The sequence below is a fragment of the Dryobates pubescens genome, chromosome 5, assembly GCF_014839835.1.
Source record: "Dryobates pubescens isolate bDryPub1 chromosome 5, bDryPub1.pri, whole genome shotgun sequence".
Lineage (NCBI taxonomy): Eukaryota > Metazoa > Chordata > Aves > Piciformes > Picidae > Dryobates > Dryobates pubescens.
In genome coordinates, this window is record NC_071616.1 from 1,783,956 (window position 1) to 1,809,600 (window position 25,645).

The 25,645-nt window shown below is 57.7% G+C and overlaps 1 protein-coding gene across 1 annotated transcript; it reads left to right on the forward strand.

Moving 5' to 3' along the window:
• Positions 1-157: 157 nt before the first annotated feature.
• Positions 158-23,809, forward strand: APIP (APAF1 interacting protein). Its single transcript, XM_054162143.1, has 7 exons — positions 158-226; positions 2,509-2,609; positions 7,092-7,140; positions 9,346-9,463; positions 10,392-10,527; positions 22,288-22,455; positions 23,704-23,809. The coding sequence occupies exons 1-7, from the start codon at positions 158-160 to the stop codon at positions 23,801-23,803; spliced, it is 741 nt and encodes a 246-aa protein (XP_054018118.1). The 3' UTR covers positions 23,804-23,809.
• Positions 23,810-25,645: the final 1,836 nt, after the last annotated feature.

The following is a 25,645-nucleotide window of genomic DNA, read 5'->3' on the forward strand; positions in this document are numbered from 1 at the left end:
GTAGCAAGTCTCTCCAGCCCACCCTCGCCGTTCCGCCGCCCGCCCAGAGCATCGGTCGGGTCCGTGCCCTCCGTCGGGGGCAGGCAGGGGACAGGCAGGCACTTGGGGCGCACCTGCGCGGGACCCGAAAGAGGCCCCCGCGCAGGACCCCAGCGGCATGGCGGCAGTCAGCGCCAACGGCTGCGACGCCAACGGCTGCGACGCCGAGGGCTGCGGCGCCGCGCAGGTAACGGGGCCGGGCGCGCCGCGCCTGCCCCGCAGGCTGTGAGGGCTGCAGCGGGCAAGTGTAGCATCCCGCCCGAGGGGAGGCATCACCTCCACACCTGCGTGGCCTGGGGGCTGGCCTGCCGGAGAGCACGGACCTGGGAGTGCTGGTGGGGAGCCCCTGAGCCGGCGGTGTGTCCCCGGGGTGCCTGAAGAGGAGCGCGGCCAGCGGGCCGAGGGACGTTCCCCTGCCCCTCTGCCCTAGGGAGGCCACGTCCGCTGTGGACAGCTCGGTTCACAAGAGACAGGCAACCACTGGAGAGAGTCCAGTGGAGGCTGCGGAGATGCTGAAGGGGCTGAAGCGTCTGTTTGATGCCGAGGGGCTGTTGAGCCTGCAGAAGAGCAGCCTGCTCAATGCCGATCGATAGCTGAAGGGGGGAGGTCAAGAGGATGGGGCGAGGCTCTTTTCAGTAGGGCCCAGTGGCAGGACGGGGGGGAGGGGGCACGAACCTGAGCACGGGTGGTTTCACGTAGGCATAAGGAAGAACCTCCTTGCTGTGAGGGTGCTGGAGCCCTGGGGAGGAGCAGAGGGAGATGTGTTACTGCATCCCATGGCACAGAGGTGAAAGGGAAGAATGGCTTCTTTGTGTCCATAGCTCTTGGGTGGGAGAGCACAAGTTTCAGCAAGCAAGGCTGGTTGGGGGTTGGGCTCTTCTCCCAGGCAGCCAGCACCAGAACAAGAGGACACAGTCTCAAGCTGTGCCAGGGGAGGTTTAAGCTGGAGGTGAGGAGAAAGTTCTTCCCAGACAGAGAGATTTGCCCTTGGGATGTGCTGCCCAGGGAGGTGGTGGAGTCCCCATCCCTGGAGGTGTTTAGGAAGAGCCTGGCTGAGGCCCTTGGTGCCAGGGTTGAGTTGATCAGATGGTGCTGGGGGAGAGGTTGGACTCAAAGATCTCAAAGGTCTTTTCCAACCTGGTTAATTCTAGTCTACTCTACTCCTATTCTACTCCACTCTACTCTACTATTCTACTCTACTATTCTACTCTACTACTCTACTCCTGCTCTACTACTCTACTCTACTATTCTACTCTACTCCTACTCTACTATTCTACTCTACTACTCTACTATTCTACTCTACTACTCTACTCCTACTCTACTACTCTACTCCTGCTCTACTACTCTACCATTTTACTCTACTCTACTACTCTACTACTCTACTCCTACTCTACTACTCTACTATTTTACTCTACTCCTACTCTACTACTCTACTCCTACTCTACTCCTACTCTACTCCTACTCTACTCCTGCTCTACTCCTGCTCTACTCCTGCTCTACTCCTGCTCTACTCCTGCTCTACTCCTACTCTACTCTGCTCTACTCCTACTCTGCTCTAGTATTCTACTCTACTCCTACTCTACTATTCTACTCCTGCTCTGCTCCTGCTCTGCTCCTGCTCTGCTCCTATTCTACTCCCCTCGACTGCCCTCTGCTCTGTTCTATCCAGAAGATCTGTGTAAGCAGGGGCAGGTGAGCAGATTGCTGGAGCAGCTGCTGCTTGGCATTGTAGCTTTTAAAGATGAGTTCCAAGTAGAAGATTCCAAGCCTGGTCAGACTTCCTCCAGGATGCCTTCCTTCTCTCCATCACTGCCCCTTCCCTGCCTGCTGCCCCACTGCCACTGCTTCTTTCTGCCCCTGCATCCCCCACAGCAGCTCCAGCAACCCCCTGGGGCAGCTGCAGCAAGCTGCCAGTGGTCTGTCTGCTGCATTAAAGCAAGCCTCTGCTTGCTGGCTTTCTAAGAGCCAGGAGACAGTCTTAAGGCAGTCCTAGTACCACTTACCTCATGGCTTGGAGTCCTCAGCCCAACAAGGATCACTGAGTGTTCAGCTTCAGCCTTACAGTCTCTTGGGAAGGTTCTTTCCTGGGCATCAGTGACTGAGCTGAGCAGCAGAGCCACTGACTGCTTGTCACTGTTGCTGGTGGTGTGTGTGGTGACTTAATCTCCCTGCTGCAAGACCTGGGGGGGCCACTGCACTTGAATAACTTGGAGATGAGACCTTCCCTGGGAAGGGCAGAGCTGCATTTTACTGGGGAGTGCTGTGTGTTCCAGGTGTGAGTGGCCCCTGCAGACTGCAGAGGGCATTGTGCAGCCATGCAGGCACTGAGCAGCTGGGGTGGGTGAGCCCAGAGCAGCCTGCCACGCTGCAGTGTGGAGGTGCTGCTCCTCTGAACCCTGCTGCAGGGCTGAAACTCAGGGCTGGCAGGCTTTGGATGGGGCTGAACTGCTTGCTTTCATTTCTGCTTAGGACAAGCTGCATCCAAGGAATCTCATCCCAGAGCTCTGCAGACTGTTCTATGGCCTGGGCTGGGTAACAGGAACTGGAGGAGGAATCAGCTTGAAACATGGGTGAGTGAAGACTGAAGAGAAAGACAGTGGTGGTCAGAGAAGGGGGGGCTGTGTGCAGGGTGGGGGAGGGCAGGGGGAAAGTCAGGAACAGGCAAGAAGGTGGAAGAGGAAATGAACAGTAGCCAAAAGGGAACCTGCAGAAGGGAGGTGGCTGCCCTGAGTTAATCACTGCAGGACAGGGGAGAGAGGGAGGGCTGCAGGGGGACTGGGCCCAGGGGAAAGGGAGGGCTGCAGGGGGACTTGGCCAGGGGAGAGAGGGAGAGAGAGCTGCAGGGGGACTTGGCCAGGGGAGAGAGAGGGGGAGAGAGCTGCAGGGGGACTTGGCCAGGGGAGAGAGGGAGAGAGAGAGAGCTGCAGGGGGACTTGGCCAGGGGAGAGAGAGGGGGAGAGAGCTGCAGGGGCACTTGGCCAGGGGAGAGAGGGAGAGAGAGCTGCAGGGGGACTTGGCCAGGGGAGAGAGAGGGGGAGAGAGCTGCAGGGGGACTTGGCCAGGGGAGAGAGGGAGAGAGAGCTGCAGGGGGACTTGGCCAGGGGGAGAGGGAGGGAGAGAGCTGCAGGGGGACTTGGCCAGGGGAGAGAGGGAGAGAGAGAGCTGCAGGGGCACTTGGCCAGGGGAGAGAGGGAGGGAGAGAGCTGCAGGGGGACTTGGCCAGGGGAGAGAGGGAGAGAGAGAGAACTGCAGGGGGACTTGGCCAGGGGAGAGAGGGAGAGAGAGCTGCAGGGGCACTTGGCCAGGGGAGAGAGGGAGGGAGAGAGCTGCAGGGGGACTTGGCCAGGGGAGAGAGGGAGAGAGAGAGAGCTGCAGGGGGACTTGGCCAGGGGAGAGAGGGAGAGAGAGAGAGCTGCAGGGGGACTTGGCCAGGGGAGAGAGGGAGGGAGAGAGCTGCAGGGGGACTTGGCCAGGGGAGAGAGGGAGAGAGAGAGAGCTGCAGGGGGACTTGGCCAGGGGAGAGAGGGAGGGAGAGAGCTGCAGGGGGACTTGGCCAGGGGAGAGAGGGAGAGAGAGAGAGCTGCAGGGGGACTTGGCCAGGGGAGAGAGGGAGGGAGAGAGCTGCAGGGGGACTTGGCCAGGGGAGAGAGGGAGGGAGAGAGCTGCAGGGGACTTGGCCAGGGGAGAGAGGGAGAGCTGCAGGGGGACTTGTTCCTGTCCATTTTGTCCCTTCATTAAGGTTAAAGCTGTCTTTGTGGAGCAGTGCATTCCTCCTGCTTCAGTTCACTGCCCAGGCTCCAAACTTTCCCATGCTGTGCTTTGAGCAGGGGACTCTCTCCCTTCCCCCTCTGCAGGCAGGAAGGGATCTGCTGGAGAGAGAATCCAGAAGAGAGCTACTGCAGTAACTGGGGGACAGGAACATCTCTGCTGTGAGGAGAGGCTGAGAGCCCTGGGGCTGTTCAGTCTGGAGGGGAGAAGGCTGAGAGGGATCTGATCAATATCTGTCAATAGCTGAGGGCTGGGGGGCAGGGTGAAGGGGCCAGGCCCTGTTTGGTGGTGCCCAGTGACAGGACAAGGAGCAGCAGGGTACAAGCTGGCACCCAGGAGGTTCCACCTCAACATGAGGAGCCACTTCTGTGTGGTGAGGGTGCTGGAGCCTGGAGCAGGCTGCCCAGGGGGGTTGTGGAATCTCCTCTGGAGCCTTTCCAACCCTCCTTGGCTGTGTTCCTGTGTGCCCTGCCCTGGGTGCTCTGCCCTGGCAGGGGGCTTGGACTGGGTGAGCTTTTGTGTCTGTAGCTGGTCTCATTGTTCACTAGATGTCTCTCTGCTCCTGGATTCAGTGTGCTCCTCTTGACACTACAGAGTGATTTACAGCAGGCTCAGAAGCTCTGGGCTTGGGTTTGGGGTGGGTTTGTTGTTTGCCTGTTTGCTTTTTTGGGGGGGGTTTGGTTTGGGTTTGGTTTTGTTTTTTTCCTATTACTGAAAATAGTTCAGAAAACAACTTAAAAGTTATCTGAATTTAAAGGCATTTGTTGGAAGCCTTTCTCCATGTCACTCTGACAGGGTTTGCATGAAGAAGATTCCCTTCTACTTGATGCCCTGCTACAACAGCCAGCAGTGTGCCCAGGGGGCCAAGGAGGCCAAGGGCATCCTGGCCTGCAGCAGGAACAGTGTGGCCAGCAGGAGCAGGGAAGTCATTGTGCCCTGTGCTCAGCACTGGTTAGGCCACACCTTGAGTCCTGTGTCCAGTTCTGGGCTCCTCAGGTTAGGAAAGAGGTTGAGCTGCTGGAAGTTGTCCAGAGAAGGGCAACAAAGCTGGGGAGGGGTCTGGAGCACAGCCCTGTGAGGAGAGGCTGAGGGAGCTGGGGTTGCTTAGCCTGCAGAAGAGGAGGCTCAGGGGAGACCTCATTGCTCTCTCCAACTCCCTGAAGGGAGGTTGTAGCCAGGTGGGGGTTGGTCTCTTCTCCCAGGCACCCAGCACCAGAACAAGAGGACACAGTCTCAAGCTGTGCCAGGGGAGGTTTAGGCTGGAAGTGAGGAAGAAGTTTTTCCCAGACAGAGAGATTGGCCCTTGGGATGTGCTGCCCAGGGAGGTGGTGGAGTCCCCATCCCTGGAGGTGTTCCAGAGGGTCTTGGATGTGGCACTTGGAGCCATGGTTTAGTTGTCAGGAGGTGCTGGGTGACAGCTTGGACTTGCTGATCTCTGAGGTCCTTTCCAGCCTCATTGATTCCCTGATTCTGTTTGGATTTCAGCCCTTTGATTGCATTGCCTCCAGGGCTGTGCTTTTCCCAAGAGGAAGGAGCATCTGATGCACTAAAAGCCTGAGGTGCAGAGCTCAGCCCCCAGGGTGCCTGGAGCACTGGAGAGCAGCACAGGGGATTCATGTGCTCAGAGGTGCTCAGTGGCTTTTCAGCTGAGAGTTTTGCCACATCTTCTGTCAGAGCTCAAGAGCTGCTTCCAGTTTCTCAGCTTCCAGTTTTATTTGGAGTTCCAGGGGGTTGGGATTCTGGCAGGGGGAAGCTGAGTGGTGTTCTTTGTAGGAGAAGTGAGGCTGTAGTGAGCCTGAGTATGGCTCAGGTTGGATGGGAGCTCAGAAGTCATCCACTCCAACCTCCTGCTGTGGGCAGGGACACCTCTCAACTAGACTCAGCTGCTCAAGGCCTCATCCAGCCTGGCCTTGAACACCCCCAGGCAGGAGGCAGCCACAGCCTCCCTGGGCAGCCTGTGCCAGAGTCTCACCAGCCTGGTACTGAAGAACTTCTTCCTCAGCTCCAGTCTAGCCCTGCTCTGCCTCAGCTTCAAACCATTCCCCCTTGTCATAGAATCACAGAACTGTCAGGGTTGGAAGGGACCCCAAGGCTCAGCCAGTCCCAGCCCCCTGCCATGGGCAGGGACACCTCACACCACAGCAGCTTGCTCACAGCCACCTCCAGCCTGGCTGCAAACACCTCCAGCCAGGAGGCTGCCACCACCTCCCTGGGCAGCCTGTGCCAGGCTCTCACCACCCTCCTGGGCAACAACTTCTTCCTCACAGCCAATCTCAATCTCCCCACTTCTAGTTCTGCTCCATCCCCCCCAGTCCTATCCCTCCCTGACACCCTCAAAAGTCCCTCCCCAGCTTTCTTGGAGCCCCCTGCAGATCCTGGAAGGCCACAATGAGGTCTCCTGGGAGCCTTCTCCTCTCCAGCCTGCACAACCCCAACTCTCTCAGGCTGTCTCCAGAGCAGAGCAGCTCCAGCCCTCTGCTCCTCCTCATGGCCCTTCTCTGGACACCTTCCAGCCCCTCCAGAGCCTTCCTGGCACAGAGGCTCCAGAGCTGGCCCCAGAGCTGCAGCTGTGGTCTCAGCAGAGTGGAGCAGAGGGGCAGAATCCCCTCCCTGGCCCTGCTGGCCACACTTCTCTTGCTGCAGCCCAGGCTCTGCTTGGCTCTCTGGGCTGCAAGTGCTCCCTGCTGGCTCCTGCTGAGCTTCTCCTCCCCCAGCACCCCCGCTGTCTCCAGACACCCTCATGGAAAGTCCCTCTGCAGCCTTTCTATAGGATCCCTTCAGGTATTGGAAGGTAGCTCCAAGGTCCCTCTGGAGCCTTCTCTTCCCCAGGCTGCACAGCCCCAGCTCCCTCAGCCTGTGCTCACAGCAGAGCTGCTCCAGCCCTTGGATCATCTTTGTTTCCTCCTCTGCACTCTCTGCAGCAGCTCTGTGTCCTTCTGCTGGGGACACCAGCACTGGAGGCAGGATTGGAGGTGGGCTCTCAGCAGAGCAGAGTCAGGGGGCAGAATCCCCTCCCCTGCCCTCTGGCCACCCCCTTGCTGGTCAGGACAGGCTTTGCCCTGGGTGCTGTGTGAGGGCAGTGGCAGCTCCCGGTCAGCTCTCTGGGCAGGTTGGAGGTTGGTGGTGGTGCCCCCAGGTCTGAGGTCTGCCTTGGTGTGGTTGGGCTCTGCTGTGGGAGCAGCTGGGAGGGGCTGGAGCTGCTGTGTGCTGCTGGGGGTGCAGAGCTCTGCTGCCTGTGCAGCAGCCTCCCCTTCATCCCTCCCCCCTCTCACTGTCTTTCCTAGGGAGGAGATCTACATCGCTCCCTCGGGGGTGCAGAAGGAGAGGATCCAGGTGTGTCCAGCTGCCCTGCTGCCTGCCAGCTCAGCCTGCCAGGGATCCAAGTGCCCAGAGCCCCAGCTCTCCTGGGGACAAGCCAGCAGCTGCATCTGCTCTTGGCTGCCTTCTGGAAACAGCAGAGGATTGTGCCACAGCCAGCCAGGCCGCTTCAGTGCCCAGGGTGCATGAGTCTGGGTGGCTTCTTGGCTCCCACACAGCAGGCTCTGAGACCTGGACCTGACTGAAGTCCACCTTTGCTCTTGGCTGGCTTTAAAAGTGCCTGGCTGCAGCTTCAAGTCCCAGTGGCACTACACTCAGCTCTGTACTTGCATTTGAGTGATTGCAAATCTTGGGCTTCATTTGCTCAGTAAACAGGGGGCTTCTGCCCAGGAGAGGGGGGGCCACCTCCCCAGGAGAGGGGAGGCCTCCTCCCCAGGAGAGGGGGGGCCACCTCCCCAGGAGAGGGGAGGCCTCCTCCCCAGGAGAGGGGGGGCCTCCTCCCCAGGAGAGGGGGGGCCTCCTCCCCAGGAGAGGGGGGGCCTCCTCCCCAGGAGAAGGGGAGGCCTCCTCCCCAGGAGAGGGGGGCCTCCTCCCCAGGAGAGGGGGGCCTCCTCCCCAGGAGAGGGAGACCACCTCCCCAGGAGAAGGGGAGGCCTCCTCCCCAGGAGAAGGGGAGACCTCCTCCCCAGGAGAGGGGGGGCCTCCTCCCCAGGAGAGGGGGGGCCTCCTCCCCAGGAGAGGGGGGGCCTCCTCCCCAGGAGAGGGGGGGCCTCCTCCCCAGGAGAAGGGGAGGCCTCCTCCCCAGGAGAGGGGGGGCCACCTCCCCAGGAGAAGGGGAGGCCTCCTCCCCAGGAGAGGGAGACCACCTCCATCTGTCTCCTTTCCAAAAAAGCTCTGAAGTATCAGTGGAGGCCAGAAGGGACCTCAAAGACCATCCAGTTCCAAGCCCCCTGCCGTGGGGAGGGACCCTTCCTGCTATGCCAGGGTGCTTAAGGCCCCATCCAACTTGGCTTTGAACACTTCCATGCTTGGAGTCCCCACAGCTTCTCTGGGCAGCCTGTGGCAGGGCCTCAGCAGTCTCATCACAGGCAAGAACTTCTTCCTGCTGCCTGATCCAAATCCAGCTTCCTGCAGCTGGAAGCCATCCCCCCTGGCACTGTGCTCCTTTGTGAAACACCCCTCCTGCAGGCCTCCTTCACACACTGGAAGGCTTTCCCAGAGCCTTCTCTTCTCCAGGCTGAGAGCCTGAGCCCCAGCTCTAGAGCTCAAGCTCAGCATCAGCTGTGGGAAGGGACAGCACAGCCCCAGGGAGGCTCAGCAGGCAGAGTCAAGGTCACCTCTGCCAGTTCCAGCTGCCTTAGCAGCCAGGTTTGTCTCTGTGCCCACAGACTGCTGGTGGCCCCATGGTGCTGTAGCCCACCCAGGGCTGCACATGACTGAGCTCAGGGTGAGCCCCCAGCTCCACAGGGCAGAGGTGTGCTCCCTTCTTGCTGTCCACAACTCCCTGAAGGGAGGTTGTAGCCAGCTGGGGGTTGGGCTCTTCTCCCAAGCACCCAGCCCCAGAACAAGAGGACACAGTCTCAAGCTGTGCCAGAGGAGGTTTAGGCCGGAGGTGAGGAGGAAGTTCTTCCCAGCCAGAGAGATTGGCCACTGGGATGTGCTGCCCATGGGAGTCCCCATCCCTGGAGGTGTTTAGAAAGAGCCTGGCTGAGGCACTAGGAGCCATGGTTTAGTTGTCAGGAGGGGTTGGGTGAGAGGTTGGATTTGATGACCTCAAAGGTCTTTTCCAACCTGGTTGATTCTGTTCTGTTCTATTCTCAGGAGTTAAGTGGGACAAGTTTGCTCACAGTCCTTGAGGGAGAAGGCAAATGTCTGAGGGGTGGGTGTCAAGAAGAGGGGGCCAGCCTCTTTTCAGCTAGGGCCAGGGGCAGTGGAGACAAGCTGGAACCTGGGGAGTTCCATCTCAACACCAGGGGAAACTTTTACACTGTGAGGGTGCTGGAGGCCTGGAGCAGGCTGCCCAGGGATGTTGTGGAGTCTCTTTTCCTGGAGACTTTCAACACCCAGCTGGGTGCATTCCTGTGTGACCTGCCCTGGGGGCTCCTGCTCTGGCAGGGGGCTTGGCCTCCATGATTTCCAGAGGTCCAACCCCTGCCATGCTATGAATGTGTGAAGCACAACTCTTCAGGTGCTCCCAGGTGACTCTCTTCTTTCTTGCAGCCAGAAGACATGTTTGTGTGTGACATGAGTGGCCAGGACATCAGTGGTCCTCCCCTGCACAAGAAGCTGAAGAAGAGCCAGTGCACTCCTCTCTTCATGAATGCCTACAGGATGAGAGGTGCAGAGCAAGTGCTGCAGTCCAGCAGTGCCTGAGGCAGGCCCTGCACAGCTTCATCTTCCATAGCACAGCCCTCAGGCAGGGCAGCTCCAGGGCAGTCTGAGGCTCAGTCACCTCCTAGCAGTTGTAGGCAGCTCTGGCTGTGATCATAGAACCACAGAATGGCTAAGGCTGGGAAAGGCCTTGAGGGTCATGGAGCCATAACCCAGCTGCCATGGCCACTAACCCATGTCCTGAAGCACCACAGCTACAGCTTCTGGAGCCCCTCCAGGGATGGTGACTCCACCACCTCCCTGGGCAGCCTGTTCCAACCCCTCACCACTGTCCAACCTAACCCTTCCCTGGCACAGTCTAACCCCCTTTGCTGCCATCATTAGAAGGACACAGAGATGTTGGAGAGAGCCCAGAGGAGGCCACAAAGATGGTTCAAGGGCTGCAGCAGCTCTGCTGTGAGCACAGGCTGAGGGAGCTGGGGGTGCTCAGCCTGGAGAGGAGAAGGCTCCAAGAGGACCTCAGAGCAGCCTGCCAGGACCTGAAGGGATCCTGCAGGAAGGCTGCAGAGGGACTTTCCATGAGGGTGTCCAGAGCCAGGCCAAGGGGGAATGGTTTGAAGCTGAGGCAGAGCAGGGTTAGAGTGGAGCTGAGGAAGAAGTTCTGCAGTACCAGGGTGATGAGACTCTGGAGCTGCCCAGGGAGGCTGTGGCTGCCTCCTGCCTGGGGGTGTTGAAGGCCAGGCTGGATGAGGCCTGGAGCAGCTGAGTGTAGCTGAGAGGTGGCCCTGCTGCAGCAGGTGAGCTCTGAGGTGCCAGCAGGCTGGGCCACTGCATGGTGCTGTGAGGTGAGTCGGTCTGTCAGGGCCATGTCCTCAATGAGCACATCTCCAGGTGAATTCTCAAGATGCTCTTTTTGTTTCTTGCTGTGTTTTCAGGGGCAGGGGCAGTGATCCATACTCACTCCAAGGCTGCTGTCATGGCTACCCTTCTGTACCCAGGGAGTGAGTTCATCATAACCCACCAGGAGATGATAAAAGGCATCCAGAAGTGTAGCTCAGGAGGCTACCACCGGTACTGTCTCTGACACTCTGCCTTGCTCTTCTCATCTTGCTTGGTCCTTTGTTTCCTCCAGTCTGAAGTCCCTGGAGCTGAGTGGTAAACTGTGTAAATGATCTGGTGGAGAGCAGCCCTGGGGAAAGGGACCAGGGGGTCCTGGTGGGTGGAAGGTTGACCATAAGCTGGCAACATGCCCTTGTGGCCAAGGGCATCTTGGGCTGCATTAGAAGGGCTGTCCTGAGTAGGCCCAGGGAGGTTCTCCTCCCCCTCTACTCTGCCTTGCTGAGGCCACATCTGGAATATTGTGTCCAGTTCTGGGCCCCTCAGGTCAAGAAGGACCTCAGGGAACTGCTTGAGAGAGCCCAGCCCAGAGGCACAAAGCTGCTGCAGGCAGTGGAACATCTCCCTGTGAGCACAGGCTGAGGGAGCTGGGGCTGGGAGCTGGGAGCAGAGGAGCCTGAGGGCTGCCCTCAGTGCTGGGGATAAAGCTGTGCAGGGCAGTGCTGGAGGACAGAGCCAGGCTCTGCTCAGGGATGGCCAAGGACAGCACAAGGGGCACTGGGGGCAGGCTGGAGCAGAGGAGGTGCCAGGGGAACAGAAGGGAAACCTTTGTGAGGGTGCTGGAGCCTGGAGCAGGCTGCCCAGAGAGGTTGTGGAGTCTCCTGCTCTGGAGCCTTTCCAACCCCCCCTGGATGTGTTCCTGTGTGAGCTGCCCTGGGTGCTCTGCTCTGGCAGGGGGCTTGGACTGGGTGATCTCTGGAGGTGCCTCCCAGCCCCTAACATTCTGTGAGTCTGTCAAAGTGTTAGGAATAAGAAGGAAGAAGACCTCTGAGCTAATCAGTCATTGGCTAGAGTTCTCTAAGAGGGTCTGAAGCCTGTGGAAGGACTCTGAGATAAAATCCTGTCCTGTCAAGGGTGTTGTGGCCTGTTGAGCTTCAGAAGCCAAAGAGCCCTGCCCTGCCAAATCTCTCAGGGGCAGAAGTGTTGCACAGCCTTGCAGTGTTCCACTGAAACCAGAGCCAGCCAGCACTGCCTTGGATTGCTAAGGTACAAGCTACCTTTGGGTGGACTTCACGTGGCATTGCCTGTGCTAGTTCAGGGCATGTCAGGAGAGTGGAGGATTTGAGCTTTGACTTGACAGCCTTTGAAAGCAAACTCAGACAGGCAGCTCCTGACTGCTCCTGTTATTCCTGTGCAAGGCTGAGCTCTGAGCTCAGTGCTGAGTTATTCCAGAGTATGTGTGATGGCTTGTTTGGAGGGCTCCACCCACAGAGGCTTGAGCTGGGATCTGCAAACAGCATTTATGTAACACCTGACAGGCAGGGGAGAAATGGAAATGCTGAAGTCCTTTCCAGCTTGTGAGGTTCATTTTTGGGTAGCTCCCTGTTGCCCTTTGGCAAGGGAGCCTGCAAGCTGCCTGCTGTGGGACTGTGTGCCTCCATTCACTTCTGGCTGACTTGGCCAGCTCTGCCTTCTTGTCAGCAGCAGCAGGTTGATTGTGCATGTGCTAAAAGACTGCCCTGATGCTGACTGGTCTGACAGCACTGCTTTGAGATGCAAACACCCAGCAGTGTTGCTTGGTGGATATGAGCTTTGCATTCTGAAGCCCTCCTCAGGGGCACTCAGGAGGCTTAGCACTGATTTGGTCTCCTGGTTGCCCTGTGCCATCCTCATGGTGCTGCAGGAAAGCAATGGCAGCTGCAGCCTGCAGGCTGCCTAAGGAGTGCAGGGTAATAGAATCAGAGAATCCTTGAGCTTGGGGAAGGCCTTCAAGATCATGGAGTCCAACCAGTAACCCTGCTCTACCAAGGGCACCACTAAGCCACACTCCCAAGCACCACATCTGCACAGCTCTGCAACACCTCCAGGGGTGGGGAGTCCACCAGCTCCCTGGGCAGCCTGTGCCAGTGCCTGACAACCCCTTCTGGGACAAAATGCTTCCAGCCTAAACCTCCCCTGCTGCAACTTGATGTCTTCCATGTTCCTTTCAAGTATCACTTGGGTGGTTGGTCCATGGGATGTGACTGAGGTAAGAACCATACCCTGGTTTGTCACTGATCTCATGCCCTGCAAGGGCCCAAAGCTGTGCTCAGAGCCACCCCAGGCTGGTTCCAGCTCACACAGGGTGCCCTGGATTCAAAAGAAATTCAGGACATTCTTTGTCTTGCTCTTCACTACTCAGAGCAGCTCTCAGGAATCTCAGACACTGGAGGTAGGAGAGCAGGACTGGAGGGAGGAAGACTCTGCACTGGTCAGTGAGGACTGGGTTAGAGATGGCTTGGAGGGAATGAAAGTGCACAAATCCCTGGGCCCTGATGGGTGCACCCCCAAGTGCTGAGGGAGATGCTGGTGGGTTGCTGAGTCATTTCTGAGAGGTCATGGAGAACAGGGGAGGTGCCTGAGGGATGGGAGAGGGCCAGTGGCACTGCAGGCTTCAAAAATGGCCAGGAAGAAGATCCAGGAGACTCCCAAGCAGTCAGCCTGGAAAGGTGATGGAAGAGCCCCTTCTGGAGGCCATCTCCAAGCACATGAAAGAAAAGAAGGTTATCAGGAGTAGGCAGCATGAGTTCACTAAGGGGCCACCCTGCCTGACCTGAGAAGGCAGGACCAAAGGGGTAGGTGAGGGGAGGGAGAGCAGTGGATGGGTTCTGCTGTGACTTCAGCAAGGCTTTGGAGGTTGTCTGCCATCACAGCCTCAGAGGTGAGCTCCAGTGGGTTACAAGAGTGGGCCCTGAGACAGCAGGTTCCAGCTCAGCATGAGGAGACACTACTTTATGGTGAGGGTGGTGTAGGGGCAGACTGCCCAGAGAGGTTAGGGAGTCTCTTTCTCAAGAGAGATTCAAAACCCACTCAGGAGAACTTCCCTTGGGCTGTTGGTCACACTCCTAATGGACCCCAGGATCCCCTGGGCCTGCTTGGCCCCAAGGGCCCATGGCTGGCTCATGGGGAGCTTGTTCCCCACCAGCACTCCCAGCTCCTTCTGCACAGAGCTGCTTCCAAGCAGCTCAGCCCCCAGAGTGCTTCAGGCAGCATTTAGATGCAGGAGCTCAGAGGAGCAGCAGAGAGCTTGGCATGGCAGGACACGGTGGCAGAGTCATGCCTCAGGGGCTGGCAGCCTGGCAACCTCAGCAAGCTTCAGGGCAGCAGGCCTGGGGCTGCCAGGAGGAGGGCAGGTCAGGTGCTGGGCTGCTGGCACAGGACAGGCTGGCTTGCTGCAGACGTGTGGCCCCTCAGGTGACTCCCTCCAGCCACCCAGAGGTGCTGAGAGATGGCTGCTCAGGCAGCAGGAGCCTGCAACAAACAGGGCCCTGGGTCCTTGTGCCCACAGTGGGGGAGGAAGCAGCAGGGCAGGAGCCTTGCTGTCAAGTGAGAGTCTGTGAGCAGCTCCCTGGAGTCAGCACTGCTGCACAGAGCTGCCTCAGGGACTGCAAGAGGCACGAGGGGTGGGTGGCAAGCTGGAGGTGCCCAGTGACAGGAGAAGGACCAGCAGGGCACAGGCTGGAACCCAGGGGGTTCCACCTCAACATGAGGAGAGCCTTGTGTGTGGGGAGGGTGCTGGAGCCCTGGAGCAGGCTGCCCAGAGAGGTGGTGGAGTCTCCTTCTCTGGGGACTTTCCAAACCCATCCTGTGTGACCTGCCCTGGCACCCAGCACCAGAAAAAGAAGACACAGTCTCAAGCTGTGCCAGGGGAAGTTTAGGCTGGTGGTGAGAAGAAATTACTTCACTGAGAGAGTTGTTAGCCATTGGGATGTGCTGCCCAGGGAGGTGGTGGAGTCCCCATCCCTGGAGGTGTTCAAGAGGGGATTGGATGTGGCACTTGGTGCCATGGTCTAGCCATGAGGTCTGTGGTGCCAGTTTGGACTCAATAATCTTTGAGGTCTCTTCCAGCCTTAGTGATACTGTGAGGCTGTGACTCTGCTCTGGCAGGGGGGGTCGGGCTGGAAGGTCTCTGGGGTCCCTTCCAAGCTCTGCCTTTCTGGGGTTCTGTGAGCACAGAATGGGATCTTTCCAGAAAAGAGGCTGAGGATGTGTTGGGTTTCATTCCATAAACCTTCCCTGGGGGCTTTCCAGGAGAGTGGTATGGAGGGGATAATGAGAAGTGTCTGTTGGCCTGAAGAGGAGCCCAGTGAGGCCAGAGCAGCTTTACTTGGGGCCTGAAGACGAGCCCAGTGAGGCCAGAGCAGCTTTCCTTTGGCCTGAAGAGGAGCCCAGTGAGGCCAGAGCAGCTTTACTTGGGGCCTGAAGAGGAGCCCAGTGAGGCCAGAGCAGCTTTCCTTGGGGCCTGAAGAGGAGCCCAGTGAGGCCAGAGCAGCTTTACTTGGGGCATGAAGAGGAGCCCAGTGAGGCCAGAGCAGCTTTACTTTGGCCTGAAGAGCAGCCCAGTGAGGCCAGAGCAGCTTTCCTTGGGGCCTGAAGAGGAGCCCAGTGAGGCCAGAGCAGCTTTCCTTGGGGCCTGAAGAGGAGCCCAGTGAGGCCAGAGCAGCTTTCCTTCTGGCCTGAAGAGGAGCCCAGTGAGGCCAGAGCAGCTTTCCTTGGGGTCTGAAGAGGAGCCCAGTGAGGCCAGAGCAGCTTTCCTTGGGGCCTGAAGAGCAGCCCAGTGAGGCCAGAGCAGCTTTCCTTGGGGCCTGAAGAGGAGCCCAGTGAGGCCAGAGCAGCTTTCCTTGGGGCCTGAAGAGGAGCCCAGTGAGGCCAGAGCAGCTTTCCTTGGGGTCTGAAGAGGAGCCCAGTGAGGCCAGAGCAGCTTTCCTTGGGGCATGAAGAGGAGCCCAGTGAGGCCAGAGCAGCTTTCCTTGGGGTCTGAAGAGGAGCCCAGTGAGGCCAGAGCAGCTTTCCTTGGGGTCTGAAGAGGAGCCCAGTGAGGCCAGAGCAGCTTTCCTTTGGCCTGAAGAGCAGCCCAGTGAGGCCAGAGCAGCTTTCCTTCTGGCCTGAAGAGGAGCCCAGTGAGGCCAGAGCAGCTTTCCTTTGGCCTGAAGAGGAGCCCAGTGAGGCCAGAGCAGCTTTCCTTCTGGCCTGAAGAGGAGCCCAGTGAGGCCAGAGCAGCTTTCCTTGGGGCCTGAAGAGGAGCCCAGTGAGGCCAGAGCAGCTTTCCTTGGGGCCTGAAGAGGAGCCCAGTGAGGCCAGAGCAGCTTTCCTTGGGGCCTGAAGAGGAGCCCAGTGAGGCCAGAGCAGCTTTCCTTGGGGTCTGAAGAGGAGCCCAGTGAGGCCAGAGCAGCTTTCCTTCTGGCCTGAAGAGGAGCCCAGTGAGGCCAGAGCAGCTTTCCTTGGGGTCTGAAGAGGAGCCCAGTGAGGCCAGAGCAGCTTTCCTTGGGGTCTGAAGAGGAGCCCAGTGAGGCCAGAGCAGCTTTCCTTGGGGCCTGAAGAGGAGCCCAGTGAGGCCAGAGCAGCTTTCCTTGGGGCCTGGAGAGCAGCCCAGTGAGGCCAGAGCAGCTTTCCTTGGGGCCTGGAGAGCAGCCCAGTGAGGCCAGAGCAGCTTTCCTTGGGGTCTGAAGAGCAGCCCAGTGAGGCCAGAGCAGCTTTCCTTGGGGCCTGAAGAGGAGCCCAGTGAGGCCAGAGCAGCTTTCCTTGGGGCCTGGAGAGGAGCCCAGTGAGGCCAGAGCAGCTTTCCTTGGGGCCTGAAGAGGAGCCCAGTGAGGCCAGAGCAGCTTTCCTTGGGGCCTGGAGAGGAGCCCAGTGAGGCCAGAGCAGCTTTCCTTGGGGCCTGAAGAGGAGCCCAGTGAGGCCAGAGCAGCTTTACTTTGGCCTGAAGAGGAGCCCAGTGAGGCCAGAGCAGCTTTCCTTTGGCCTGAAGAGGAGCCCAGTGAGGCCAGAGCAGCTTTCCTTGGGGTCTGAAGAGGAGCCCAGTGAGGCCAGAGCAGCTTTCCTTGGGGTCTGAAGAGCAGCCCAGTGAGGCCAGAGCAGCTTTCCTTTGGCCTGAAGAGGAGCCCAGTGAGGCCAGAGCAGCTTTCCTTGGGGCCTGAAGAGGAGCCCAGTGAGGCCAGAGCAGCTTTCCTTGGGGTCTGAAGAGGAGCCCAGTGAGGCCAGAGCAGCTTTCCTTGGGGCCTGAAGAGGAGCCCAGTGAGGCCAGAGCAGCTTTACTTGGGGTCTGAAGAGGAGCCCAGTGAGGCCAGAGCAGCTTTCCTTGGGGCATGAAGAGGAGCCCAGTGAGGCCAGAGCAGCTTTCCTTGGGGCCTGAAGAGGAGCCCAGTGAGGCCAGAGCAGCTTTCCTTGGGGTCTGAAGAGGAGCCCAGTGAGGCCAGAGCAGCTTTCCTTGGGGCATGAAGAGGAGCCCAGTGAGGCCAGAGCAGCTTTACTTGGGGTCTGAAGAGGAGCCCAGTGAGGCCAGAGCAGCTTTCCTTTGGCCTGAAGAGGAGCCCAGTGAGGCCAGAGCAGCTTTCCTTGGGGCCTGAAGAGGAGCCCAGTGAGGCCAGAGCAGCTTTCCTTCTGGCCTGAAGAGGAGCCCAGTGAGGCCAGAGCAGCTTTCCTTGGGGTCTGGAGAGCAGCCCAGTGAGGCCAGAGCAGCTTTCCTTGGGGCCTGGAGAGCAGCCCAGTGAGGCCAGAGCAGCTTTCCTTGGGGTCTGAAGAGGAGCCCAGTGAGGCCAGAGCAGCTTTCCTTGGGGTCTGAAGAGGAGCCCAGTGAGGCCAGAGCAGCTTTACTTGGGGCATGAAGAGGAGCCCAGTGAGGCCAGAGCAGCTTTCCTTGGGGCCTGGAGAGCAGCCCAGTGAGGCCAGAGCAGCTTTCCTTGGGGTCTGAAGAGGAGCCCAGTGAGGCCAGAGCAGCTTTCCTTGGGGCCTGGAGAGCAGCCCAGTGAGGCCAGAGCAGCTTTACTTGGGGCATGAAGAGCAGCCCAGTGAGGCCAGAGCAGCTTTCCTTGGGGCCTGGAGAGCAGCCCAGTGAGGCCAGAGCAGCTTTCCTTGGGGCATGAAGAGGAGCCCAGTGAGGCCAGAGCAGCTTTCCTTGGGGCCTGGAGAGCAGCCCAGTGAGGCCAGAGCAGCTTTCCTTCTGGCTTCAGCCGAACAGCTCCATGGTCAATAGCTTTGAAAGGGCCACTCTGACACAGGACATTTTTTGGGTGAAGGTTTGCCTAAATGGGGGCTGCTTGCATTTCCATCAGACTAAAGAGATAGCCAGTCTTCAGCTGGTCCAGAGTCCTCTCAGGGGTCCTTGCTGATACATAGAATACATAGAATAAACCAGGTTGGAAGAGACCTTCAAGATCATCGCGTCCAACCCATCAACCAATCCAACACCACCTAAACAACTAACCCATGGCACCAAGCACCCCAGCAAGTCTTCTCCTAAAAACCTCCAGTGATGGTGACTCCACCACCTCCCCAGGCAGCCCATTCCAATGTGCAATCACTCTTTCTTTATAGAACTTTTTTCTAACATCCAGCCTGAACCTCCCCTGGTGCAGCCTGAGACTGTGTCCTCTTGTTCTGGTACTGCTTGCCTGGGAGAAGAGACCAACCTCCGTCTGTCTACAACCTCCCTTCAGGTAGTTGTAGAGAGTAATAAGGTCACCCCTGAGTCTCCTCTTCTCCAGGCTAAGCAACCCCAGCTCCCTCAGCCTCTCCTCACAGGGCTGTGCTCCAAGCCCCTCCCCAGCTTTGTTGCCCTTCTCTGGACACCTTCCAGCAAGTCAACCTCCTTCCTAAACTGAGGGGCCCAGAACTGGACACAGTACTCGAGGTGTGGCCTAACCAGTGCAGTGTACAGGGGCAGAATGACCTCCCTGCTCCTGCTGGCCACACTGTTCCTGATGCAGGCCAGGATGCCATTGGCCCTCTTAGCTGCCTGGGCACACTGCAGGCTCATGTTCAGTCTACCGTCGACCACCACCCCCAGGTCCCTCTCTGCCTGGCTGCTCTCAGCCACTCTGCCCCCAGCCTGTAGCTCTGCCTGGGGTTGCTGTGGCCAATGTGCAGAACCTGGCACTTGGATGTGTTCAATCTCCTGCCCTTGGCCTCTGCCCATCTGCCCAGCCTGTCGAGGTCCCTCTGCAGAGCCTCTCTACCCTCCAGCAGATCAACTCCTGCCCCCAGCTTGGTGTCATCTGCAAATTTACTGATGATGGACTCGATGGTGCTGACCAGGAGTCAGTATCTCCCCCTGCCCCTAGGCTGAAGTAGAAAGCTGTGAGGTCAATCCCTCTGCTCCTTTGGCCTCACTAGTAGCAGAGACTCTGGCTCTGGTTTGGATGATCAGAATAGGTCAGAGTCAAAGCCAACTTGGGCAGAGCAGGGCACTGCAGTGCCTTCCTGGAGTGCCCTGGCATGGCAGGCTGCCAGGGCTGAAAGCCTTTGGGCTCTGAGGATCTGCTCTGCTGGGTTGTTCTCAGCAGCACTCGGTGCTCCGTGCTTCGCTCAAGCGCTGCTAGCACCCGCTCCTGAAGTCTCTGTGTGATCTCAGGGATGGAGTTCAGCCCCAGCTGGGGGCTTCTTACATCTATTTGAACAAGTTTCTGCCAGTGTTAATTGAGGTTCAGCCCATGCCAAATATCCCAGTCCTCCTGCAGCAGAAACTGCTAGGCAGGCTGCACCGAGGAGCGTGCTCCGTCTTGTCTTTGGAGCTGGGCTTCTCAGGCTTGCTGCAGATCACATGTAGCCCACCACTGACTCCATCACACACTCTTCTCATCTCCTGACTCTGCTTTCTGTTTATATGTCTTAGCAGGGCAATCTTCTGGGCTCCTCAGGTTAGGAAAGAGGTTGAGTTGCTGGAAGGTGTCCAGAGAAGGGCAACAAGGCTGGGGAGGGGTCTGGAGCACAGCCCTGGGAGGAGAGGCTGAGGGAGCTGGGGTTGCTTAGCCTGGAGAAGAGGAGGCTCAGGGGAGACCTTCTTGCTCTCTCCAACTCCCTGAAGGGAGGTTGTAGCCAGGTGGGGGTTGGTCTCTTCTCCCAGGCCCCCAGCACCAGAACAAGAGGACACAGTCTCAAGCTGTGCCAGGGGAAGTTTAGGCTGGAAGTGAGGAAGAAGTTCTTCCCAGCCAGAGAGATTGGCCCTTGGGATGTGCAGCCCAGGGAAGTGGTGGAGTCCCCATCCCTGGAGGTGTTCAAGAGGGGCTTGGATGTGGCACTTGGAGCCATGGTTTAGTTGTCAGGAGGTGTTGGGTGCCAGGTTGGACTTGCTGATCTCGGAGGTCTTTTCCAACCTTGTTGATTCCCTGATTCTTTCCAGGGGCTTTTTGGACTACCTAAGGGATTTTTCCCCCCCCTGCTCTCCAGCAGACAGCTCCATTGTGTGGTTCTTCGAAAGGCTGTGAGCTGAGGTGAAGCTTGGAGGTGATGCCACTGCATGATGAAGGGAGCCTGAGAAGGTGATCAAGGGACCCAACAGCAAAGTGATGTGTGAGCAAACAGCTACACCCAGCACATCAAAGTGCTGTTTTGCTGTGCCCCAGATGGAGCTCAGGTGTTGCCAGCACAGCTAAAGGTTTGGGTGTGAGAGGAGTTCCTGAGAGCTCCTCTGACACAGAGTGAAGCTGGTGAGAGAATGTGCTGAGAACCTGCTGCCACCATGGTGCAGAATGGGATCATGGAATCACAGACTGGGAGGGGTTGGAAGGCACCTCCAGAGAGCACCCAGTCCAACCCCCCTGCCAGAGCAGGATCACCTAGAGCAGGTCACACAGGAACACATCCAGGTGGGCTTGGAAAGTCTCCAGAGCAGGACACTCCACAAGCTCTCTGGGCAGCCTGCTCCAGGGCTCCAGCAGCCTCTCAGAAGAGTCTCCTGAGGTTGAGGTGGCATTTCCTGTGACTTGAGTTTACATCCATTGCCCCTCCTCCTGTCCCTGGGTACCACTGAAAAGAGCCTGGCTCCATCCTCCTGACAGCCACCCTGCAGAGATGTGTAGACATTGATCAGATCCCTCTCAGCCTTCTCTTCTCCAGACTAAACAGCCCCAGGGCTCTCAGGCTTTCCATGCTCCTTCAGAGCATGCTCCTTCATCATCCTCATAGCCTCCATAGGGCTCTCTCCAGCAGATCCCTGTCACTCTGGAACTGAGGAGCCCAGAAGTGGAAACAGGATTCCAGGTGTGGTCTCAGCAGGGCAGAGCAGAGGGAGAGGAGAACTTCCCTGGACCTGCTGGAGACACTGTTTTTGATACACTGAGTATCCCATTGGCCTTCTTGGCCTCCAGGGCATGTTGCTGTCCCATGGAGAACTTGCTATCAACCAGCTCTGCAGGTTCTTCTCTGTGGAGCTGCTCTCCAGCAGGTCCTCCCTCACCTGCCCTGGTGCAGGGGGTTGTTCTTCCCCAGGTGCAGCATCCTACTCTTGTCCTTGTTGAACTTCATGAGGTTCCCCTCTGCCCAACTCTCCAGCCTGGCTGAATGGCAGCACAGCCTGAGGGGTGTCAGCCACCCCTCCCAGTTTGCTACCATCAGCAAACTGCCTTAGGGGACACTTCATCCCTTCATCCAGGTCATTGGTGAAGATACTGAGCAAGGCTGCAGCCAGCACTGACCCCTGGGGAGCACCACTAGATAGGGGCCTCTGCACTGTTGGTCACAACCCTCTGTGTTGTGGGCTGTAGCCAACTCCTGACCCAGCTCCCTGTCTGCTCTTCTGAGCCACACTTGCTGGGCTCTCCCATGAGGATGGTGTGGGAGACTGTGTCAAAAGCCTTGCTGCAGTCAAGGCAGGCTGTGGTGGGGTTAGGCTGTGCCTTTAACATTCAGTTACAGATTCTGAGCAGGCAAGTACAACACTAACAACAAATCACTGTTGGGGGTAAAAGGGAGAACAAAAGGCTGTTCTAAACAGATTCATCTGGGGAAATACAGAATCACAGAATCAACCAGGTTGGAAAAGACCTCAGAGATCATCAAGTCCAACCTGTCACCTAATACCTAACACCTCCTGACAACTAAACCATGGCTCCAAGTGCACATCCAAGCCTTTTTTGAACACCTCCAGGGATGGGGACTCCACCACCTCCCTGGGCAGCACATCCCAGTGGCCACTTACTCTTTCTATGAAGAACTTTCTCCTCACCTCCAGCCTAAACCTCCCCTGGCACAGCTTGAGACTGTGTCCTCTTGTTCTGGTGCTGGGTGCCTGGGAGAAGAGACCAACCCCCACTTGGCTACAACCTCCCTTCAGGGAGTTGGAGAGAGCAAGAAGGTCTCCCCTGAGCCTCCTCTTCTGCAGGCTAAGCAACCCCAGCTCCCTCAGCCTCTCCTCACAGGGCTGTGCTCCAGACCCCTCCCCAGCCTCATTGCCCTTCTCTGGACACCTTCAAGTATCTCAGTGTCCTTCTTCAATTGATATCTAGGATAGGAGGAGCTGTACCATAACAATCCTTCCCTTTTCTCTCCTCTTCTGATCTCTGGCTGTTTTGCTTCTCTCAGGAGGGATCACCTGCTTTTGGCTGTCCTTGGCTAAGTCTTAACTTCTCTGCTCCTTTCTCTTGTCCCCTTTGTACAGGGGGGTAAGGGGTTGGAGGCAGGGAGGGGGAAGCCAGTAGCTTCCTTCAGCCCTTGGCCAGCGGGTTCCTTGTGCTGCTTCTTAATTATAGATACCTGTATCATATTGTACCTCCTGGCTGTGTTGTACACATTCACTGCATCCCAGTGCAGAGTGTAGCTCTTGCCTGTAAATACAGCTTCAGTTGCTTCTGCCTGAGTTGGTCTGGCACAGGTAATGCTGGGGGGGAAGCTTCAACCCACCACACAGACAGCGTCCCCTGGCCCCCGGCAGCCACCCATTCAGTCCTGCTTCCTGAAGGAGAAGTTTCCTGCATCCACAGGCAGCACTGGTTTGAAATCCATCACCCCTTTCTCTTCCAGCTATGATGACACCCTGGTGGTTCCCATTGTGGAGAACACCCCAGAGGAGCAGGACCTGAAGGAGAGGATGGCTCGTGCCATGGCGGCGTACCCCGACTCCTGCGCGGTGCTGGTGCGGCGCCACGGGGTCTACGTCTGGGGGGAGACGTGGGAGAAAGCGAAGACCATGTGAGTACAGGCTGGGAATGGAGCAGCTGCTGCTCTTGTACCTCACAGGCTCAGTGGCCTTCAGGTTAGGTGCAGTTCCAAGCCATGGGACAAGGGATTAGACAGCAGCAAGTTCTGGTCTCCCTGAACGTCTGGGGAGCTGTTGGGAACGGATTCGAGCCCCGATTCTGCCGCTTGGTTTCCCTTTCATATCATTGCTGGCTGATAGAGTTGCAGAGGTTTTCTTTCATATGGACACATCCCTCCCCATGAGAAGCCTGCAGCAGTCTCTGCTTCTGTATGATAGCTGCCAACAGAGTCACAGAATGGCTCGGGTTGGAAGGCACCTCAGAGCTCATCCCCTCCAACTTCCAACCTAACCCTGCTCTGCCTCGGCTTCAAACCATTCCCCCTTGGCCTGGCTCTGGACACCCTCCTGGAAAATCCCTCTGCTGCCTTCCTGGAGCATCCCTTCAGGTATTGAAATGCAGCTCTAAGGTCTTCTCCAGGCTGAAGACCCCCAGCTCCCTCAGCCTGTCCTGACAGCAGAGGTGCTCCAGCCCTTGGATCATTAGGTGTTCAGGCGGGGATTGGATGTGGCACTTGGTGCCATGGTCTAGTCATGAGGTCTGTGGTGACAGCTTGGACTTGATGATCCTTGGGGTCTCTTCCAACCTTGGTGATTCTGTGAGACTGTGATCTTTGTGGCTCTCCTCCTATTTGGGTAGCATCCCCTAGTCCCATTTGGGGAACTTACTTCTTCATTTGCTGATAGGAAAGCAGGATCAGGCAGGGAAAATGCTGGGCACTTTCCATGGGAGCAGATGCTGAGAGAGCTGTGTGGTCAGACTGTCAGCCTGGGGCTGTGCAGCTGAAGGGAGAGAACCATTCATTCTCATGAGAAGTGGCAAAACTGGATTCTGCTGTAGCACTGCAGGGTGCTCCTCACAGGAACAGGATCAGAGGATGGGAGGGGATGGAAGGGTCTTCTGGAGATCATCCAGTCCAACCCCCTGGCAGAGCAGGAGCAGAGAATCCAGCACAGGGCACACAGGAACACATCCAGACAGGGCTGGGAAGGCTCCAGGGAAGGAGACTCCACAACCTCTCTGGGCAGCCTGCTCCAGGGCTCTGGGAGCCTCACAGGGCAGAAGTTCCTCCTCATGTTGAGCTGGAGCCTCCTGTGCTGGAGTTTCCATCCATTGCCCCTTGCCCTATCCCAGGGTGGAAGATCAGCAGGGTGCACAACTCTTCTCCCTCTCGTTCCAGGTGTGAGTGCTACGACTACTTGTTCGACATCGCGGTGCAGATGAAGCAGCATGGGCTGGATCCCTCCAAGCATCCAGCAGGAGAAAATGGCATCATGTAGATGGCAACAGGTGTGGATTCTCTCTCTGATGCTCTGTTTGCAGGGAGAGGCTACAGCTGACACTGTCACAGAAACACGGAATTGTCAGGGTTGGAAGGGACCTCAAGGCTCAGCCAGTCCCAAGCCCCTGCCATGGGCAGGGACACCTCACACCACAGCAGCTTGCTCACAGCCACCTCCAGCCTGGCTGCAAACACCTCCAGGCAGGAGGCTGCCACCACCTCCCTGGGCAACCTGTGCCAGGCTCTCACCACCCTCATGGGGAAGAACTTCTTCCTAACATCCAAACTCAATCTCCACACTTGTAGTTTTGCTTCATTCCCCCCAGTCCTAACACCCTCAAAAGTCCCTCCCCAGCTTTCTTGGAGCCCCCTTCAGACACTGCAAGGCCACAATGAGGTCTCCTTGGAGCCATCTCCAGCCTGCAAAACCCCAACTCTCTGTCTGTCTCCATAGCAGAGCAGCTTCAGCCCTCTGCTCATCCTCTTGGCCCTTCTCAGGACACATTCCATCATGTCCATATCCTTCTTGTATGGGGCTCCAAAACTCTCACCCCAGCCTGCTTTCCCACTCAGTGTAGCACAATCTCCCCACCCCACTCCCTTAGCACTGCAAGTGTAGTGATGCCTGGAGCCATCCTCCCATGCCACAGCGTGCAGCAAAAGGCTCTGCAGCAAGAATAGGATAGAATTAACCAGGTTGGAAAAGACCTTTGAGATCATCAATTCCAACCTATCACCCAACACCTAACTAAACCATGAGTGGAGCATGTCCTGTGCATGCCTCAGCACCTGTGGGCAGCACGGGGTGCAGCTGCCTCTGCAAGCTGACCTCTATCAGGCATCACCAGAGAAGGGCAGTGGAGACCAGAAGCCCCAGGCTTTGCCAGCTCTCCTGTCCAGGGCTGCTTGAACCCCACCTGTGTTCTGCAGCAGCCTGCAGGAGCAGCTTTGAGTTCAGTCTGTCTCAGTGGTTATCACTTCAGTGGTGGGTTGGGGTTTGTTTTTTCCCTCAGCAAAAAGGTTTGCTTGCAGTGTGATGAAGCTTTGGTGATTCCTGTCCCCATGCAGCAGGTCACCCTGTCATCCTGTTTGCCTGTGTGGCAGGGCTCAAAGGTGGGCAAGTTTCCATACCTCATGTTTTACAGTAAAAGCACAGAGGTAACATGATCAGACTCCCAGGATGGTGGTAGGGGTTGGAAGGCACCTCCAGGGACCATCCAGTCCAGCCCCTCCTGCTACAGCAGGTCTGGTTGCACAGGATTGTGCCTAGGGGGTTTGGAAAGTCTCCAGGGAAGGAGACTGCACAACCTCTCTGGGCAGCCTGCTCCAGAGTTCCAGCACCATCACACCCAAGAAGTGTTTCCTGAGGTCTAAGTGAAACTTCCTATGTTCCACTTTGTGCCTATTGCCCCTTGTCCTGTCCCTGGGCACCACTGAGAAGAGCCTGGCCCCAGCCTCTTGCCCCCCATGCTTTAGCTCTTGTTGAGCATTGATCAGATCCCCTCTGGTGCTGCTCATCTCCAGGCTAAGGGCTCTCCTCCAGGGCTCTCAGCCTCTCCTTGTCACAGATGTTTCAGCCCCCTCAGTGTCTTTGTGGCCTTCCACTGCACTGTCTCAAGTAGTTCCCTGCCCCTCTTCGACTGAGCAGCCCAAAACTGGACCCAGTACTGCCTCACCAGGGCAGAGTAGAGAAGGAGAACTTCCCTTGGGCTGTTGGTCACACTCCTAATGGACCCCAGGATCCCCTGGGCCTGCTTGGCCCCAAGGGCCCATGGCTGGCTCATGGGGAGCTTGTTCCCCACCAGCACTCCCAGCTCCTTCTGCACAGAGCTGCTTCCAA

Excerpts from the sequence above, each read along its gene's own strand:
- APIP (XM_054162143.1), top strand. The coding sequence starts at position 158 with ATGGCGGCAGTCAGCGCCAACGGCTGCGACGCCAACGGCTGCGACGCC. Across the intron at positions 2,610-7,091 it reads GGAATCAGCTTGAAACATGG|GGAGGAGATCTACATCGCTC; the intron begins GTGAGTGAAGAC and ends TGTCTTTCCTAG. Across the intron at positions 7,141-9,345 it reads TGCAGAAGGAGAGGATCCAG|CCAGAAGACATGTTTGTGTG; the intron begins GTGTGTCCAGCT and ends TCTTTCTTGCAG.